General features: G+C 44.1%; 1 protein-coding gene across 4 annotated transcripts in view; it reads left to right on the top strand.

Annotated features, from left to right (window-relative positions):
* The window catches only part of meis1b (Meis homeobox 1 b), a 252,384-nt gene that overhangs the window by 213,035 nt on the left and 19,160 nt on the right, over positions 1-20,189 (top strand). For 2 of the 4 annotated variants that reach the window (XM_060831862.1, XM_060831864.1), the window contains exon 10: positions 2,849-2,907. In XM_060831862.1, the coding sequence (XP_060687845.1) occupies positions 2,849-2,907 (59 nt within the window). Of the gene's footprint in view, positions 1-2,848; positions 2,989-20,189 lie in introns of all 4 variants that reach the window. The other 2 variants (XM_060831861.1, XM_060831863.1) reach the window with 1 other exon arrangement.

The raw sequence follows: 20,189 nt of genomic DNA, 5'->3' as shown, positions 1-20,189 counted from the left end.
TTTTAATACAGTCAACATGGACAATTGAAATGGGAGGGTGCTTCATTTTCAAGCTTGCTCTTCAAATAAGAGTTTTTTTTTAAAAAGAACCCCCACGAGAAATTATGCAAATAATTTTTATGGGTTTAATTTCCTCTGCCACTCAGATGTCATAACATCAATGCATTTGAATGAATTATTGTGTGTGTTATTTTTAAAATAGTGCAAACAAATATTTTCACAAATGTACCAGCCTGCATTTCACAGTCAGCAGTGAAACATCAGTGAACACAACTGACTTTGAAGAAAACTGCCCATGGAGATGTTGAGCGATCTCTCTCTGTGGTTGGATTTTCCTTTTCCAGGCGCCTGGTTCAATCAGGCACTGAGTGATTGTGGTCTCCAGGCATCCGGCAGGAGTGATGTCATCAAGCAGGCGAAACAGCTAATCACTTTGCAGAAATCTCACAGACAGCAAACCAGGAAGCAAAATACATTGATTATCCTTCACATTCTAATAATTTTACAGGGAGCAATTTTAAGATTGGGTGATGTACATGGGCTGAAGCTGAAATATCCTAAACAGAGTCATAGCACAGTACAGCATGGAAACAGACCCCTGGTCCAACTCATCCATGCCAACCAGATATCCTAAATGAATCTAGTCCCATTTGTCAGAATTTGACCCATATCCCTCTAAACCCTACCTATTCATAGATGCCTTTTAAATGTTGTAATTGTATCAACCTCCACCACTTCCTCTGGCAGCTCGTCCCATATACGCACTACCCTCTGTATGAAAAAGTTGCCCCTTAGGTCCCTTTTTAATTTTTCCCCTCTCATCCTAAATCTATGCCCCTCTAGGTATGGACTCCCCCACCCAAGGGAAAAGACTTTGTCTATTTACCCTATTCACGCCACCCCCGTGATTTTATAAACCTCTAGAAGGTCACCCCTCAGCCTCCGACACTCCAGGGAAAACAGCCCCAGCCTGTTCAGCCTCTCCTGATACCTCAACCCCTGGCAACATCCTTGTAAATTTTTTTGAATAATTTTATTATTTAAAAATAATGGACTTTTTTAAATTGGGGAGCTTGAAATCATGCAATTACAAATGTAGTGTTTCAGGGTTACAGAAGGTGCTTAGTAGTAATTATGAAATTAATACATTGGAAAAAGCCAGTTGCACCTCACTGAAATAATAACTATATCCAGAGTCTTTACATTTAAACTGATAGGGCCATTCTCGTCACTTCAAGTAATTTCTCATGATTAACAAGTGTGGGACATCAAGTGTGGGACAGTGCACCCTGTGGTGAAGGAAGGTATTACCAACAGCCTCGTCTTGATCTCTGCATTTGATTACACAAACATGGACTCCAGAAGTCACTGTCAGCTTCACAGTTGTAATGACAGTGAATGCTAACAGTTTTAACCAATATTACAACGGCAAAAATCCAGGCCAATTGAAGGGGATTGAAGTTAGTGCACAGAGAAGATTAAATTCATTGGGTACCAGAACTGAATGACTCCTTTTCATCATCTCATTTAATGGTTGAACGGATTGAAGGGGTTAAATGGCATCCTCCTGTTCCAATATTCCTGAGGGCATAGGCCAGAAAAGTGGGGTCATTGTGAAGTTCAGCCAGACTGAATGTCAGAGCAGGCTCAATGGGGCTGTTTGACCCATTCCTACCCTTTCTCCTTATTTTCTGTGTCCCTTATTTTCAAATGATTTCTTACCTGTGGTTCCAGTCCAACAATGTTCCCATAAATGCACAGTGGGCTTCTGAGCAAAGTGCTTTGAATGTGTGGAAATTATGCCTTTACCATCCTCCAGTTCAGGTGAAGGAAGAAGTGAATGTAAATGCAACACCGGTGCTGTGGGACAAAAAAGTTACTCAAAGTTGTTTCTTCTTCAATGGAGAGTCAGTTTGAACTCTCTGCATGGGTTCTGGCTGTTCTGACCAGACTTTTCCTGACCTCTTACTCCAAGTGGGTTGTGTATGAGGCTGTGTTTCTGCATCAGTCCACACTCTCAATGTTCCTTCAGACATGCTGCCTCGTTTGCATTTTCAAAAACTGTTTTTTTTAAATTCTGGTTCCTCACCACATAAAGCTCTCTGCAGAAAGATTTTATGTGGATTTTTTTTTTGAACTTGCAGACCTTAGACAGTAAAGCTTTACTGAGAAACTGGAAGGTCAGTGGTTGTATAGTGGTGACCTCTGTTTGACCCTAAACCTTGCATAAAGTGTAGGGGAGGAAAAGACAGAAGCGTTAAATGGAATGCTTTTGTGCTAAGCTCCCTCGGCAGTATGAGTTACTGGTGATAAAAACTCCAGACATTCGGCTTATTTCTTTTCTTAATGGCAAGACCACCAGCACCACAGTTCATTTTCCTAACACAAGCCTTAAAATGGAGTTAGTAGCCTAGAAGGAATGGGAAGGGTTGGTCGAAGACCAGTGAGTGAGTGGAACAAAGGAGAGATTCTTCACTAATTAGGTGAGGCAACAGATGCTCATATGAGCGACGTTTTTTTATCAGCTGCAATTATTTTGCCTTGAAAGGAGAAGAGAGTGCAGTCTTGGGTATTGTTTCCCAAGAACGTCTAATTATCCAGCTCTTTATAAGATACCCAGCTGTGGGGAGAGGGGGGAGAAAAAAATGCAGAAGGACATAAATCAAAAGCCTCACCCCTGAGCTCACTCTTGATCAGAGTCTGGTGCAGTTCAGTAGAGTTACTCAGAGAATCTCCACGTCCCATTCCCACCATCCATTGCTGTCGGGGTTTATTAGCCCTTTATCTTGTTTAGTTTCTTTCTTGAGCTGCGTCAAAGTAACCTTTCTTTTCTCTTCCTTTTCCACAGGTTTATAAATGCCAGGAGAAGGATAGTCCAGCCTATGATTGACCAATCTAATCGAGCAGGCAAGTCCCCAATAGTAACTGTATTCAAGTCACACAGGCGAAAATCATCCTCAAGCCATTCACTGGGAGAGCCATTAACTGGTAAATAAATAGACACTCAATGCTGGGAATGACTGACCACTAAATTAAAATAGGACTTTCCTGCCATAACCAAACTAATAAGTTTACCTTACATGATATCTTCCAACTTTTTAGACTTTTTTTAATGATAGTAACTTATAGCTCGATGTCCTGCGTTTAGGACATTTTATTTTAAAAGCTGAATTAAACGTTAATATTTATTTATTTGATTGAATTTTAGAGTTTTCTTCCCAGCTTTTACTCTCTGCTACTGTGACAACTTCCTGGTGCATGGCTTGGTGTGAATTTGCTGTAGATGTTTTTGATTACCTGTCAAAGAGGGTGAAGGGGTTGGCATTGCTTGGGGAACGTTCAGTTACTTATAAGGTAATGCTTGATGTGCCTAAGTCACTAATAGGTGTTCGTCTAACTAACTGGTTCAGGGTTGCAGTTCAGGTGCAGTGGGACAAATGAGATCCTCTCTCATTACTAAACACCTTCGCCATATTTTTCACCTATTTTGATTTTAACAAACTCTTTGAGCTCCTTCTTTCTTCTGCTAGAATTGGTCTGACTTTACTATGGTCCAGTCTTGGTGATGTACAACTGTAATCTTTCAGGGTAAGGAAACAAATATAAGTCAAGGCTTCTCACATCCCCTTATGTTTTGGAAATGAAGACAGTTTTGAAGTTACATCGTCAGAACCAAACAAAACATTGGCACTATCATTTTGCCATAAAATACTAGTGTAAGAGGAATAAGGCTCTGCCTGAAGTTCTTTACTGTTGTAGAGAAAGGTGTGAAATTATTTATTTGTAACACCTGTTAACACTTGTACTCTTTAGCAGCCGAAATGAGAATATTAGAGCAAACTGTTTGCATTTGTACACTGCTATCATATGGCATACTGACCAGTTGGAAGGACGGCAAAGTTCTATGTTTGGCTTTGCCAATTTGTTCCATTTATTTCTAACATGCTGTCACAAGGGGAATCATCTTAAATAAAGGACAGCACTCCAAACTGTGCACTGTGGTGGAATGCAGCAAGACGTTTAACTGACTGATTGAGTGTTTAGAGAATTGATTTGAAGCTAAAGAAGAACTAGAGGATCACCAAGACCATCTCTGAAATGATATTGCATCAACCTCTCCTTATCGCACAGCCATTTCATCCCAGGAAGTGGTAAAATGAACCTTAGTCCCAGATGTTTTGCAGGTTTCACGCAAACTTTCCAGCCCTTTGTTGAGTCGTACATGTCACCCTTCCCTGTCACATTGCCCGCCTGATTTCTGTTGCCCTCTGGATCCTGATTTTAATTGAACCTCAGGAAAAGCTGCCAGTTTCTACCTCCAGACGCAGTAACGGTGAGCTACCTTCAGCGGAGCATTGAGCCCTAACAGGTTTCATGACTCCTTTCGAATTTTCTAATCAACAAGTTCGGATGGGTTGTTGCACGCCTGCAGAGCAGGCGGAACTTGAAGCTGGATCTCCTGCCTCAGAGGGAGGGACACTAGCACTGTACCACAAAATGTGAGTTACTGTTAGCATCCACTGAAACCCATCCAAGTTCCTGGTTCAATTAATGCAGCTCTGGGACAGGGTGAGAGCCCCCAGTTTAAAACCTTGCTTCCAATCCCCCAGACACAGATCCCTCACAATCGCCTGTGCACCTACAGTTCTGGTCTCTCACTCATCCCTCATTTTAATGACTTCACCATTGGTGACTGTATTCTCTGAAGCCTGCACTCTTATCTTTCCCAAATGTTTTTGCCTGGACAGGTCTTACACAATTAATGGCAGGGCCATGGGATGTGTTGCAGAACAGAGAGACCTAGGGCTTCAGGTACATCAGTCTTTGAAATTTGCATCACAGGTAGAAAAGGTGGTTAAGAAGGCATTTATTAAGCTTGCTGTCATTGCTCAGTCCTCAGTATAGGAATTATGGGCGTCATGTTGAGGTTGTACAGGACATTGGTGAGGCCTCTTCTGGAGTACTGTGTCCCGTTCTGGTCTCCCTGTTATAGGAAGGATATTATTAAACTGGAGAGGGTTTAGAAAAGATTAATCAACACGTTGCCGCGAGTGGAGGGTTTGAATTATAAAAATAGGCTGGACAAGTTGGATCTTTTTACACTGGAGTGTAGGAGGTTGAGGGGTGACCTTATGGAGGTTTAGAAAATCATGAGGGGCACAAATAAGGGGACTAGCAAGGCTCTTTTATGTAAAGTGGGAGAGTTCAAAACCAAAGTGCATAGCTTTTACGTCAGAGGACAAACCTTTAAAAAGGACACAAGGGGCGACATGTTTTACACAGAGAGTGGTTTGTGTGTGGAATGAACTGCTAGAGGAGGTGGGGGATGTGGGTACAGTTACAATGTTTAAAAGACACTTGGACAAGTACATGAATAGAAAGGGATATGGGCCAAGCGCAGGCAGGTGGGACTAGTTTAGTTTGGGAACATGATCAGCATGGACTGCTTGGATCGAAGGGTCTGTTTCTGTGCTGGATGACTCTCACTTTAAATGCACTTCTTAAAACCTACCTGTTTGAGCGAGTTTTGGGTCATTTGTTCAAATCTATCTCTAGCTGTGGGCCCAGTGTTTTTAAATGATCTTGTTGAGGTGTTTTACTATTGTCAGTGGCTGTTTAAGTGCCATGCATATCCAAACCTCGATCTGTTCGATGTGTGTGCTCCAGTTTGGGTGTTGTGTCCAGTGAGTTTTTAATGTGGGTTTTGGGATCTCATCAAAATATCGAACCAAATCATGCTGCATTAGAAACATAGGACCAGGAACAGATCATCGAGCCCACTCAAATCAATTCTTTCTGTAAGTCTGATCATGGCTGACCCTCTGTCTCAATGTCAAGTTCCTACTTTCTCCCCAAACCCTTTGAAATATACCTCTTTTTTTTTGAATATGTTAAATCATTTCACCTTCACAGTCTTTTGTGGTTGAAAATTCCTCAGGTTCGTTCCCCTCTGAGTGAAGAAATGTTTTCCATTTCAGTCCTAAATGGCCGACCCTCCAAACTAAGACTGTATCCCCTGGTTCTAGACTCCCCCTCAGGGGAAACATCTTCCCTGCATCTATTCTGTTCAGCCCTTTTAGAATTTGATACAGTTCAGTCAGATTCCCACTCATCCTTCTAAACCCAATTCAGGCCCAGGTGAACCCATCTCTTCTCATGGGATGTTTGCAGATGGTTCAGCAATGTTCAGCACCATTCATGACTCCTCTGATACGGATACTGTTGCTTTCAAATGCAGCGAGACTTGGACAATATCCAGGCTTGAACAAAAAGTCCATGGCACATAAGCACCAGGCAATGACCATCTCCATCAAAACAGAATCTAACCATTACCCTTGACACTCAGTGGTGTGACCATCACTGAATCCCCCATAATCAATATCCTAGGAGTTACCAATTAGCTGCATTGTGACTAGACCAGCCATATTCATTTGCTATAAGAACTGGTTAAATGCTTAGAATTCTCTGATAACGCATGTTATCAGAGCCTGTCCACCATATGCAAGGCATAAATCAGAAGTGTGGTGGAACACTCGCCACTGGCCTGGACGGTTGCAGCTCCAACAACACTCAAGAAGCTCAACACCATCAAGAACAAAGCAGCCACTTGATTGGCACCACATCCGCAAACATCCCCTCCCTCCACCACCACACTGTCACAGCAGCGTGTATCAGCTACAAGGGGGACTGACGTAACTCATCAAGGTTCCTCCAACAGCACCTACCAAACCCACTATCTCTACCCACCAGGAGGTTTAAGGGTAACAAAGGCGTGGGAAACTGCAAGTTTGCCTTCACACAGCTTCCTCTGTTGCCCATGGGTTGGGAGTTCATTGGTTAGATTAGATTAGATTACTTACAGTGTGGAAACAGGCCCTTCAGCCCAACAAGTCCACACCGACCCGCCGAAGGGTAACCCACCCAGACCTATTCCCCTACATTTACCCCTGCCCCTCACCCTATGGGCAACTTAGCAAGGCCAATTCACCTGACCTGCACATTTTTGGACTGTAGGAGGAAACCGGAGCACCCGGAGGAAACCCTCGCAGACACAAGGAGAATAAGCAAACTCCACACAGTCAGTCGCCTGAGGCGGGAATTGAACCCGGGTCTCAGGCGCTGTGAGGCAGCAGTGCTAACCACTGTGCCACCGTGCTGCCCACAAATTGGTTCATTGCCAAATTCCTGGCCTTGCTGACTGGAGAGTGCCGTGAGAGAACCTTCAGGATGGACTGCAGCAACATGAGGAAGGTAGCTCACCGTGGCCTTCTCAAGGCCCAGCCTATGACTCCCACCTCCCAGCGGCAAACAAATTACAAACAACAAACATTTCAACAGCTGTCCTCAGTTGTTTCTGCTGACCACCCAGTCTGAGAAATTATTCCGCTTCCACCAGCTGATCTCTGTCAGTGTCTCTCCCATCCCCTGAGACTCGGTACCATCCACGTACTGCAGTCCAGTTCAAAATTCAGGAAGTCCATCCAACCACAGCTGGAACCAAACTACCAATGAGTCCTGGATGGTTTTGAGCTGCTTCTGTGCAGTTGCAGCTGTACCTGCCCAGGCAAGTAGGGAGTATCTTAGTACGCAGCTCGGACCATTGACCTGTCCAGACTATGGGAGCTGTGTGCCAAACCTTTAGAAATAGGCCATTCAGCCCAAGTGAGTCCACACTGACCCTCTAAAGAATATCCCACCCAGACTCACCCTATCCCTGTAACCCTGCATTTCCCATGGTGAATCTGCCCAGGCTGCACATCTTTAGACTGTGGGAGGAAACCGGAGTGTCTGGAGGAACAGTCGCTCAAGGGCGGAATTAAACCCACGTCTCTGCTGCTGTGAGGCAGCGGTGCTAGCCTCTGAGCCACCGTGCCATCACATGGGAATGGTCGTTGATGAGACCCACAAGGGCGAATGGCTCAACATTTCTCCAATTCTCATTTGTTTTAATTATTTTAAGGGATGTGAGGGCATTTGTCCTTGAGAAGGTGCCCATTTGTGCCCCCCACAACGCCTTTCCAGCAACTCATTGAGGATTCCTCAATTAAAGTAAATGCAACATTACTCACAACAATAAGTATCACAAAAAACAGTGAGATTAAAAGACCTGTCCAGATCTAAAATCACTCAAATAAGAGAACATCCATTACTTAACTTGGTCATGCCTCATTGGGTAGTGCACTGGACATCCTGCCCCTCAATTTGTGGAGTCCTGACAAAAGTTAAATATTATAACAAGTACACAGAATTCCCCGAGTTACTTCTCATTAGGTGATAGAAAGCACAGACCAGGTTTTGTATGGGACAAGAATTACTATTTATTTTAAGTAAATAGATTTTCATTACAAATAAATGTATTATGAGCTGTCAGTATATAGCAGTACTAGTTAAAACTCTAATTCTCTTTATAAAACTGTCTGTACACACAAATGCAGACAGACACAGACAGAAACAATAGAAAGCCTAGGTGTTATGGGGGGGGGAGGGGAGAAACTGGAAAAACTGTAAGACTGTTCAATGGTCCCTGTTCATAGGATTTACTGAGATGTACCTTTTAGTTTGTCAGAACTTGCTGCTCCTTGATCTCCCTTCTCCAGTTACTTTCATTCACTTACAGGGCAAGGTCAGAAGTCATACAGTACCAGGTTATAGTCCCAATACGTTTATTTGAAATTGCAAATTTTTGAAGTACTGCTGCTTCGTCAGGTCAAATGGATGTGATGAAGGAGCAGCACTTTGAAAGCTTGTGATTTCAAATAAACCTGTTGGATTATATCCTGGTGTTGGGTGACTTCTGACTGTGTCCACCCCAACCCAAAATTGGCACCTTCACATCATTACTTGCAGAAGGCACAGAGTGACTGGTTCAGCATTTGTAATGTCTCTGACGTGTCAGGTAAAAGCCACAACTTACAGCAATTGGTGAGGGAGAATAAACTGGTTTTCTTCAAGTTTTACATATTATCTAATGCAGAGGAAGAGAAAGAGTCATCCCACTTTGACGAGGTCTGAAGGCTTCTGATTGACCTGTTTACACCCCATAGGTTAATCAGTGACCTGGGAGCCAATCACGTGGTTGTTGGCAGGCAGAAGGTCTTTGTGATCAATGAATGGTCATAATTCCACAGACCAATCAGCTACTTGTTGCGAGTTGAATCTCATTCTGTGCACATTCTCTGATGACAGTTCGTCTGGACCTTTACCCACGAACCCCCCCCCCCATCTCCCACCCCCAATGCCCTCAAGCCCACAACCCATGCGTACAAACTGCACTGACAACACGTGCTGGTAGCTTGCTTATAAAACCCTTCCACAGCTTGGTCTCAAAAACTATTATTTTCCTATTTCAGTCCACAATCACAAATACAGAAAAGTAAAAAGATGTGGTCTTTACCCCACCTTGAAACTTAAAGCTGTGTTTTTGGCTGATATGTTGAAAAACTTCAATATGTTACTCCTGCAGCTAAGGTCAAGGATAATTGTTTCAGGGGTGGTAGATTTTCTGGACTTAATACTTTTCAAGTCCAAAGGGAGAATTGATCTTTTCTCTCTTTTGTCTTGTTTTCCTAATGGTGGCTTGCAGCTCTTTGACTTATTGCTAATGAACCAACAAAAGTGACATGATAAAGCAGCATATCAGGGGCGATGCTGACATCTGGCAATGTCACTGGACCTGTAACCTAAACACTTTGGGGAGTGGGTTCAAATCCCACTGCAGTACCTCATAGGCTTTGCATTCACTTAATAAATCTCAGTTATAATGACCCTGGAAGTGTTTAATTTTGTTGTTAAAAGTCCCTCTGGTTCACTTTAGCGAAAGAAATTTGATTGATTTATTGTTGATACATGTACTGGGATACAGTGAAAAGTGTTGTTTTGTGTGCTGTACAGGCAGATTGTACTATGCATCAGGGTAGCAGAACAGAGTGCAAAATACAGCGTTGCAACCGCATGAGAAGGTGCAGAGAGAAACAGAGGGGGATCAAATTTAATATTAGAGAGGTCTGTTCAAAAGTCTGATAACAACGGGGAAGAAGCTGTTCTTGAATCTGTTTGTACATGTATTCAAACTTCTATAACTTCTGCCCAGTCTAAAGGCGGCTCCAGAACCTAGTCTTCAGGAACCACTTGACTCTGGATCAGTGAGGGATTGGCAAAAAATACTGATCTTCCCTCCGCACAGATGCTGCCAAACCTGCTGAGTTTCTCCAGCATTTTAAAAATCAGCAGCACCCACATCCCAAGAAGGAAAAAAGTAGATGCCCCAGGGCAGCTGGTTATTACAAAGGAAAACATAAAGGGACAGCACATTCTTGCCTCAGTCAGCTGTGTGAGCAACCAGATTAAATTTACAGTGTCGAGAACATCTTTATTCAGGAGGTGACAGTATACTTGATAAACACAGTATTTGTTTAACTTACACAAATACATTTGTGCTTTGGCAGGAGAACCTAACTAACTCTTGCTGTGATCCTTGATGCAATGGCTTCCCTGAATTATACTGTGTAAATGTAGATGAAGTTCATCACTTCACCCCAGTCTGTAACTGTTCAGATAGAAGCAAGCATAGTGCTCATAATGAAATCCAATATGATGGAAGAATAAGATATGGGGCTTAAAATGTTTATATCTAAACAGACTCACTTCTTCCTGCATACCATTGCAAGAGACTCCCTCTGAGGCATTTTCCAAGCTGTGGCAGATTTCCATTACACTTTGGAATGGCTGAACTGACAGATTTTCGGCAAATGATTTTCTGATTGCAATTTCTTGCGCATCTGTTGCATTGTTACATGTCGGTGTATATCCAGGGATGAATCACGCCCCACACGATGACAGCGTGGTCTAATCTTATCACATTCCCGGGACCTTTTTAACCCACTCCATCAAGGACTTGAGCAGTTTTTCGGTTTGGAGGTTTCACATTAGCAGGGGCAGCTTGATTGCAACAGTCTAAAGCTGTCATGCCAAGTTACTTTCACTGCGAGGTGTGCTAACCTCTGCCATATCAATGCCTTATGTCTGTGTCTTTACCAACAATGATCCGATCTTCATAGATGAGAGCTCTCTGATGCTACTGAATGCAACACTAGTCATCACCTGTATTGAATATGATGCCCGTCCCCAACTACATTCCTGTTTCTGCATGCAGACTATTTTACAAAGCTGAGGCAATAGTACTTCAATTTACATATGGTTACAGACTGAATTTTTTTTTTGGCTTGGTGTAGGACTGTCAAAACAGTGATGTTTAAAGATCTAAAGTGAAGACAGAAATTGTTAGAGAAACTCAGCAGGTCTGGCAGGGAATGTGGGGAGAGAAACAGAGCTAATCTTTCAAGTTCAATATGTCTGTTCTTCAGATCTCATGTTGTAAATGGCTACATTATCAGCTCTGCCAGCTACCCTGCAGATTTGCAATCCCACACAAATTATTGAGACACATGAGCTCAGTCTCACATAGACAGACCTGCAAATGCAGCACAAATAGTGATCCTTAAGGGATTCGGGCATATAGTCAAGTAAGGGGCAGTTTATTAAAATATAGGACAGTTGGTCACCTTGCAACCATACTGTCATAGGGCATTCAGACACAATTTGGGGCCTCCCTTCTGGCAGTGTTTGCTCAGCAGCAGCACAGTTGCCTATGAGTTAGGAGATCAATGAATTCAAGTCCCACTCCAGCGGCCGGAGGGCAAAATGCAGACTGCACTGCAAGACAGTCCTGACGGAGTGCTGCACTGTCAGAGAGTCAGTAATGACGAAGTGCTGCACTGTCAGAGAGTCAGTACTGACGGAGTGCTGCACTGTCAGAGGGTCAGTACTGACGGAGTGCTGCACTGTCAGTGAATCAGTACTGATGAAGTGCTGCACTGTCAGAGAGTCAGTAATGACAGAGTGCTGCACTGTCTGAGGGTCAGTACTGACTGAGTGCTGCACTGTCAGAGAGTCAGTACTGACGGAGTGCTGCACTGTCGGACGGTCAGTGCCAAGGGAGCACCATACTGTCGGAGGGTCAGTGCTGAGGGAGTGGCGCACTGTCGGAGGGTCAGTGCTGAGGGAGTGCCGCACTGTCGGAGGGTCAGTGCTGAGGGAGTGCTGCATCTCGGAGGGTCAGTGCTGAGGGAGTGCTGCACTGTTGGAGGGTCAGTACTGAGGGAGCGCCGCACTGATCAGAGGGTCAATGCTGTGGGAGCGCTGCACTGATGGAGAGTCAGTACTGAGGGAGGGCCACACTGTCGGAAGGTCAGTACTGAGGGAATGCCGCACTGTCAGAGGGTCAATGCTATGGGAGCGCTGCACTGACAGAGAGTCTGTGCTGAGGGAGGGCCGCACTGTTGGAGGGTCAGTACTGAGGGAGCGCCGCACTGTCAGACGGTCAATGCTGAGGGATTGCCACACTGTCAGAAAGTTAAGTATGTACAATAGTTCCCATAAAATCATGTGAAGGTCACTGATGGGTTCCTATTGACTTGTTCCAGGGGATTACCAGCTAATGGATTTGAGGTATAATGTGATCATGTTGTGATTGCATCTTGTTTTTGTTACGAGTAAGGTGGAAGGGGTTATTGTTTCCTTTCCTTGCCCCACTCCTCTGCTGGTCACAACCTGATTTAAATGGAACCAGGGTGGTGATATGGTCAATGATCTAGGTCTCAGACTGTGTATGGTTCAGTATTCAGAACAGGTCACGCAGGTTTCTTAGTCAATAACAAGTAACTGATTCATTATCAAAATCAAACTTAAGGAAAAATGCAAAAATAATTAAAAACAAAAGTACTATGGATGCGAGAAATCAGAAACAAAAACAGAAATTGCTGGAAAATCTCAGTAGGTTTCGCAGCATCCGTGGAGAGCATTCAGAGTTAACATGTTGGGTCCACTGACCCTACTTCAGAACTCTGCTTTCTCTCCACAGATACTGCCAGAGCGGCTGGGTTTTCCCCGTAATTTCTGTTTTTGATGCAAAAAATTATTGACAGTTTGGATTATGCAAATATATATCTATCTACATTTTAAAAAAGCTAACACACTGTCAGTATTGAGAGATGCTGAAATGGAAGAGACAGAAAAAGAGAGATTGAGAGAGCACACGCCTCTCAGGCAGATCTCAAATTCTCTGTCATTGAGTTACAACAAATTACAATTGTCTTATCCTAATCTCATATGGAGCCACATGACTCCATTCTGCCTCCCTCTATCCCACTCCCTCTCCCTCTATCCCTTCTCTCTCCCTCTATCCTATTCTCTCTTCCTCTATCCCATTCTCTCTCCCTCTATCCCACACTCTCTCTCCCCATCCCACTCTCTCTCCCTCTGCCCCACTCTCTCTCCCCCATCCCACTCTTTCCCTCTGTCCCACTCTCTCACCCTCTATCCCACACTCTCTCTCCCCATCCCACTCTCTCTCCCTCTATCCCACTCTCTCTCCCTCTATCCCACTCTCTCTCCCTCTATCCCACTCTCTCTCCCTCTATCCCACTCCCTCTCCCTCTATCCCTTCTCTCTCCCTCTATCCTATTCTCTCTCCCTCTATCCCACTCCCTCTCCCTCTATCCCACTCCCTCTCCCTCTATCCCTTCTCTCTCCCTCTATCCTATTCTCTCTTCCTCTATCCCATTCTCTCTCCCTCTATCCCACACTCTCTCTCCCCATCCCACTCTCTCTCCCTCTATCCCACTCTCTCTCCCTCTATCCCACTCTCTCTCCCTCTATCCCACACTCTCTCCCTCTGCCCCACTCTCTCTCCCCCATCCCACTCTTTCCCTCTGTCCCACTCTCTCACCCTCTATCCCACACTCTCTCTCCCCATCCCACTCTCTCTTCCTCTATCCCACTCTTTCTCCCTCTATCCCACTCTCTCTCCCTCTATCCCACTCTTTCTCCCTCTATTCCACACTCTATCCCTCTATCCCACTCTCTCACCCTCTATCCCACACTCTCTCACCCTCTCTCCCTCTCTCCGACTCTATTTCCCTCTGTCCCACTCTCTTTCCCTCTCTCCCACTCTCTTTCCTTCTCTCCCACTCTCCCTCTGTCCCATCTCTCTCCCTCTGTCCCATCTCTCTCCCTCTGTCCCACTCTCTCTCCCTCTGTCCCACTCTCTCTCCCTCTGTCCCACTCTCTCTCCTTCTGTCCCACACTCTTTCCCTCTAGTCCCTTGTAGCGATGACCTTGGATGCTCGTGTTATTGGTCACCCAATGAGCTATTTAGCTGACACTACCCACCCTGGCACCATTTTCCCCGGAGGTGCCACAGGCCTTGCTCAGGCTCCCCATTGGCACACTGCAGGTTGAGTTGGTCTAAGGTGTGGAAGAGCATATTATCAGAAGCTGACGGAAATGTTCCTGTTCCTGAAGTGCCAACGAGACTTGGGGGACTGAGCTAGCTGCCAGGAACAGCAGACTGAGGAGGCTAAACTCGGGCAGGGCTGAGGAAAGGGGGTTTGGTAAATATTGCAGGATATAAGGTCAACATTACCTTTCTATTTGGAGATAGTGAACAAGGTTTAAAGTAATCAAGAAAAGGAGCACTGACAGGCATCGAGTGGTTAGTGCCCAATAGCTGTTCCCTCAGTGCAGGGGTGATAAATGCTGCGGGACAAGGTGAATTCACTGTTCACGTGAGAACTTAAACTGTGTTTGCCAGGCAAGGGACGACAGGTGGAAGTCGGGGGTGTGTGCTACAACTGATGAAAGGAACTTAAAGAGAGGTGATAGCTCAGTGGTGTTATCACTGGACTGTTAATCCAGAGGCCCAAGTAATGTTCTGGGGACCTGAATTCAAATCCCACCGTAGCAGATGATTGAACTTGAAGTCAATAAAACTCTGGAATTAAGAGTCGAATGGCGACCATGAATCCATTGTTGATTGTCAGGGGAAAAAACCCATCTGGTTCATTAAGGAAGGAGACTGCCATCCTTACCCTGCCTCCATGTGACTCCAGGCCCACAGCAATGTGTCTGATGTTTAATAACCCACTGGGCAGTTAGGGATGGGCACTAAATGCTGACCTAGCCAGTGAGCTTTAAATCATGAAAGCCATGAGGATTCTTGAGCCATTTTCAAGAATTTTTTAAAAAAGAACTTTCTCACAAAAGAAATCATTCCCACTTGGATAGAGTTCTCTGTGATGAAGTAGTTTGTTAAAGTTAGAGTTACCCTGGATGGACAGGTTAAGGTGGACTGAATGGGCTACCCCATACATAAATATCACGTAAGGAGAACATTTCAACACTGAGGCTAAAGTAAACAGGTATTGTTTTAAGTGTATCCGCCTTGTTATTTAATACAGGGATACATTCTAACAAAAGCGGCTGCTTTATTATTTTCCTTGGCAGTTTGCCATTTCATTTCATTTTTATAATGCATCTTGCATTTGACATTTTCTTTAAGCCTTGTTTCAGGCCGAATGGTTAACAATTTGACTTCATCTCAAGTTTTCTGCAGTCCCCTGAGACGGTTTGTCTTATAACGTGTGGAAAGTCCTGCAGACTGGGGGGCTTTTTATGGCATCTGAATTTTGGGGGGGTCTAAATTTTTTTTTGAGTAAGTTAACAACAAAGATCAACCAAGTAATTTGCTGTAACTTTTCTGTGGTTCACCCACAAAAAACCCAGAGGGACTCCCCCCCCCACCTTTCACTGTATTGGACTCCAGAGAAAATTGCCTGTTTGAAAGGCAAAAGTATGATGGGTTTCCATTGAATAATTAGCAATAAAGGTCAGATTTCCTATTAGAGCGGTGGAGTCCTACAACACGGAGACAGGGCCTCCTGGTCCATGCCGACCAAGTTGTTTTTTTTAAAAAGGGATTCATTGTTTTCTTTGCAAAAAAGGAACTTGTATAACTTTGCTGTGGATGACATCTAACTGGGTGACTACCACACACATCATTCTTCACATGTACACCAGGCACACAATGATTGAGCCCGCCACTGCCTTTATTGACCCCTCCCACTGTGTCTGAACTGTTACACTGCTTGTCTGCCATCTAATCTTGGATGTGCAGAGAGTTCCTCAAAGTAAACATCAAGAAGGTCCTTGGAAAATACTTGTCTTCATTCACAACCTCCCAACTCTGTTCCCTCAGTGCTGACTCCATTCCCTTTCCTGGGGACAAACTAGCCTTTAGTGTTACCCCCAAGCCCAGGTGAAATCCCGACTTCTGCTTGCCGTTTGGATAAGGCCTCTCATTTCCATCTCAGTCATATTGCTGGACTGCACACTGGCTGAAGGGTGTCCACTGGTGTCATCCTCATCCCTGTGTAGGTTACCTCCGTAGCAAAAACACTGCAGGGATTTGCAATCAAAACAGAAATTCATGGAGAAACTCAGCAGGTCTGGTAGCCTCTGTGGAGAGCGAAAGACAATTAATTTTACGAGTCCTGTAAGACTCATCGTCAGAGCTTTGTAACCTCCACACTTGACTGTTTCAATGTAATTCTGGCTGGTCTCCGGTCTCCTGTTCTCTGGAAACTTGAAGTCATCCAGATCTCGGCTGTCTCTGTCCCAGCTCATCGTCCACCAGCCATGTTGGCTGACCTTTAATGACTTCTCGTTAAGCATAATTCCAAATTTTAAAATGCTCATCCTTGTTTCCAATTCTCTCTGTGGCTAGGTCTTCTCCCACCCCCACCTCTGCAGCCCCTACAACTCTCCAAGATCTGTGTGCTCTCGGCTAATTCTGGCACATACCCCAACTTTGGTCTCTCTCGCGTTATCAGTTGTGTCCCATAATCTGGATTTATTTTTCTCCTTCTTCCTAACCTCTCTGCTATCTCTCTTCTAGACCTTCCCTCATGACTTGGGTTTTTTGATCAGTTACTGTAATATCATCTTTGTGCTTCAGTGTCGAATTGAGCGTGTTAGTGTCTCCTGTGAATTGCTCAGGGACATTTTAAGGTAGAAATTCAAGTTATTGTTGTTGAGTGACTGGTTTGAGTGTTGTGTCTGTGTCTGAGTTTTTAAAAGTATCAAATAGGCAGAATGATCAGCAAAGTTAGCAGATATCTGGTGTGCAGACAGCCAAGTTTGATGTGGACTTGAAGGGGAGATCTCAGACTTGAAGTAGCAGTCACCTTAACAGAGGTTGTAGACATGATTGTCAGAGGAATGGTTGCTGCTGCCATTATTATTATAAATGTAAAAAACGTAAGTGATAAAGACTGTCTTTAATTCATTAAGAGAATACTTATAAAGCAGTTATCAAAGAATTAGATTAAAACCAAAAGAACTGTGGAAGTTGGAAATCAGAAACAAAAACAGAAATTGCTGGAAAAGCTCAGCAGGTCTGGCAGAGTTAACGCTTCAGATCAAGTTCTGAGGAAGGGTCACTGGAGCTGAAACGTTAACTCTGATTTCTCTCCACAGCGCTGCCAGGCCTGCTGAGCTTTTCCAGCAAATTCTGCTTTTGTGTCGAAGAGTTAGAATTATTGTCACATACTCAAATGAACACTGTGACAAGTCACAACTTACAGCAACATCTTAGGTACAGAGGTACAGATCCTTCAGTACAAATTCTTAGAAAAAGAAATTTAGAAAATAAAGAAATAAAAGAAGAAATAAGGAAGTTCGATATTCTGGGTTAAAAATCACACAACACCAGGTTAGAGTCCAACAGGTTTATTTGGAAGCACTAGCTTTCGGGGCGCTGCTCCTTCATCAGGTGGTTGTGGAGTAGACACAGAATTTATAGTAAAAGTTTACAATGTGATGTAACTGAAATTATATATTGAAAAAGACCAGGATTATTTGTTAAGTCTCTCATCTTTTAAAATGACCATGTTGGCTCTACATATTCTAGATTTGGACAGAGCAGTAGGCACTGGGAGATGATGACGTTTAACAATCCCTCGCATGGTTAAAGCACTGAAGCATTTGACTGTCAATAATATCAGCTGCTACTCTATAAACTCTGCACCATTGCCTGCTGGCACTACCTCTGTTTCCTGCCCCATAGCATTTTCAACACATGGCACTGTTAGCACTGATTAAGACATTGCCTGAGTTATTTGTGGATGAAGACAGAAATCCTTTTGAATCATAATCAACTAGTTCACCACTTAGTTCATCAGTCAGACACCACCACTATCTCCTCAAATCGGCATAAACAGCACGCAGAATTGCATAACCCACAATGGTCAGCATGACTGCAACGCATTGGAGACTCAGTCATAATGTAAAATAATTGGAATTTTTATTCACCTTGTAGTCTGTCGTCTTCAAATGCAGAAAGCAATTTTTTTTCACATACCAACTCGAATGATGCCGCTTGTAGCCAAAATAAAACAGCAGAAATAATTGCCTGTTTATAAGACTTGCAATTTTGTAAGACTTTGCCGAGGCCACCCTTGGAGTATTGCGTTCAGTTCTGGTTGTCACATTAAAGGAAGGATGTGGAGGTTTCGGAGAGGGTGCAGAGAAGGTTTACCAGGATGCTGCCGGGATTAGAGGGTGTGGGGAGGCTGGAAAAAACTTGGGGTGTTTTCTCTGGAGGAGCAGAGACTCGATAGAAGTCTGTAAAATTGTGAGATACATTGATCGGGTTGAGAGTCAGAATCTTTTTCCCAGAGTTGAAATGTCTAAAACTAGGGAGCATGCATTTAAGGTGAGAGGGGGGAAAGTTCAAAGAGTTCAGAGGGGGATGTTTTTACACAAAGAGTGGTAAGAATGTGGAATGCGCTGCCAGGGTTGGTGGTGGAAGCAGATAGGAAGGGGTGTTGAAGGGACTTTTAGATAAGCACAGGGCCAAGGGTAGGCAGAAGGGATCAGTTTAGTTTGGTGTCATGTTCAGCACAACAATGTGGGCCGAATGGCCTGTTCCTATGCAGTATTGTTCTGTGTTCAATGCAAAATGATGCAGCCAATAATTGAGCGAGTTTTGTGTGTGTGAAGTTTGGGCTCTTTAGTCGGAACTATTTATTGTGGTCGCTGTCTGAACATCTAACACCTGCCCTTTGTGGTGGTTTGGGGGAGGTGGTGGGATTACAAATTATTCATTATGTTTGTTGAGCAAGACGTCACCTAGGTGAATATACCATCGTCAGTGCATGTACTGATGTCTTCCTGAGTACATTTAAGCAATCCCTTATATTTTGGGAAACTCAGCAGTTCGAACGAACTTTAGCAGCTGGTGTTTCTGAGAGTTCTATAAGTTGTAAATTGGAACAGGATTTTCCCTCCTTAACACAATAGTGGATGATGTAGTGATTCAGTCCACATGATGTCTTCTACATGTGCCTGACACATGTATAGGATTCCTAAGGAGTTTGATGGGGTCAATGCTGAGAGGATGTTCCCCCTCATGGGAGAGTCCAGAACCCGAGGATATAGTCTCAGAGTAAAGGGGCCCCAATTTCAGACTGAGATGGGGAGAAGTTTCTTCTCTCTGAGGGTTATGTGTCTTTGGAACTCATTGCCACAGAAAGCTGTAGGGGCAGAATCCTGTGTATATTTAGTGCTAAGTTAGATAGATTTTTGATCAGTCGGGGAATCTCGAGCACTGGGAAAAGGGCAGGAGAGTGGATGTGAGCAGCCATGATCCTATTGAATGCTGGAAGAGACTCAAGGGCTGAAAGTGTGTTGCTGGAAAAGCACAGCAGGTCAGGCAGCATCCAAGGAACAGGAAATTCAACAGGATGTTGCCTGACCTGCTGCGCTTTTCCAGCAAAACACTTTCAGTTCTGATTTCCAGCATCTGCAGACCTCACTTTCTCCTCAAGAGACTCGAGGGGCCAAATAGCCTTCTCTCATTCCTATTTCCTATGGTCTTGTGGTCTTATTTGTTGGCTTAGTGGTTGGGGAGCATCCGAGGAGCAGGAAGATCGACATTTCAGGCAAAAGCCCTTCATCAGGAATAGAAGGGAATTCTCTATTCCTGATGAAGGGCTTTTGCCCAAAATATCGATTTTCCTGCTCCTCTGAGGCTGCCTGACCTGCTGTGCTTTTCCAGCACCACTCTGATCTAAACTCCGGTTTCCAGCATCTGCAGTCCTCACTTTTGCATAGTGGTCAAGGGCCAATGGTGATCATTCCTACAATGGATAGCACGTTACAAATGTCCTTGTAGGTTATTCTACAGAAGGTAGAAAAGGTGGAATTATCGAATCATGCAAGACAGAAAATGCCCATTCGGCCGCTTAGATAAATACGAGTCTTTGATAGCACTATTAAATTAAGCCCCATTT

The sequence above is a fragment of the Hemiscyllium ocellatum genome, chromosome 10 (assembly GCF_020745735.1).
Source record: "Hemiscyllium ocellatum isolate sHemOce1 chromosome 10, sHemOce1.pat.X.cur, whole genome shotgun sequence".
NCBI lineage: Eukaryota > Metazoa > Chordata > Chondrichthyes > Orectolobiformes > Hemiscylliidae > Hemiscyllium > Hemiscyllium ocellatum.
Note: the sequence above shows the minus strand (reverse complement) of the source record. Positions and strands in the feature narration are given on the sequence as shown.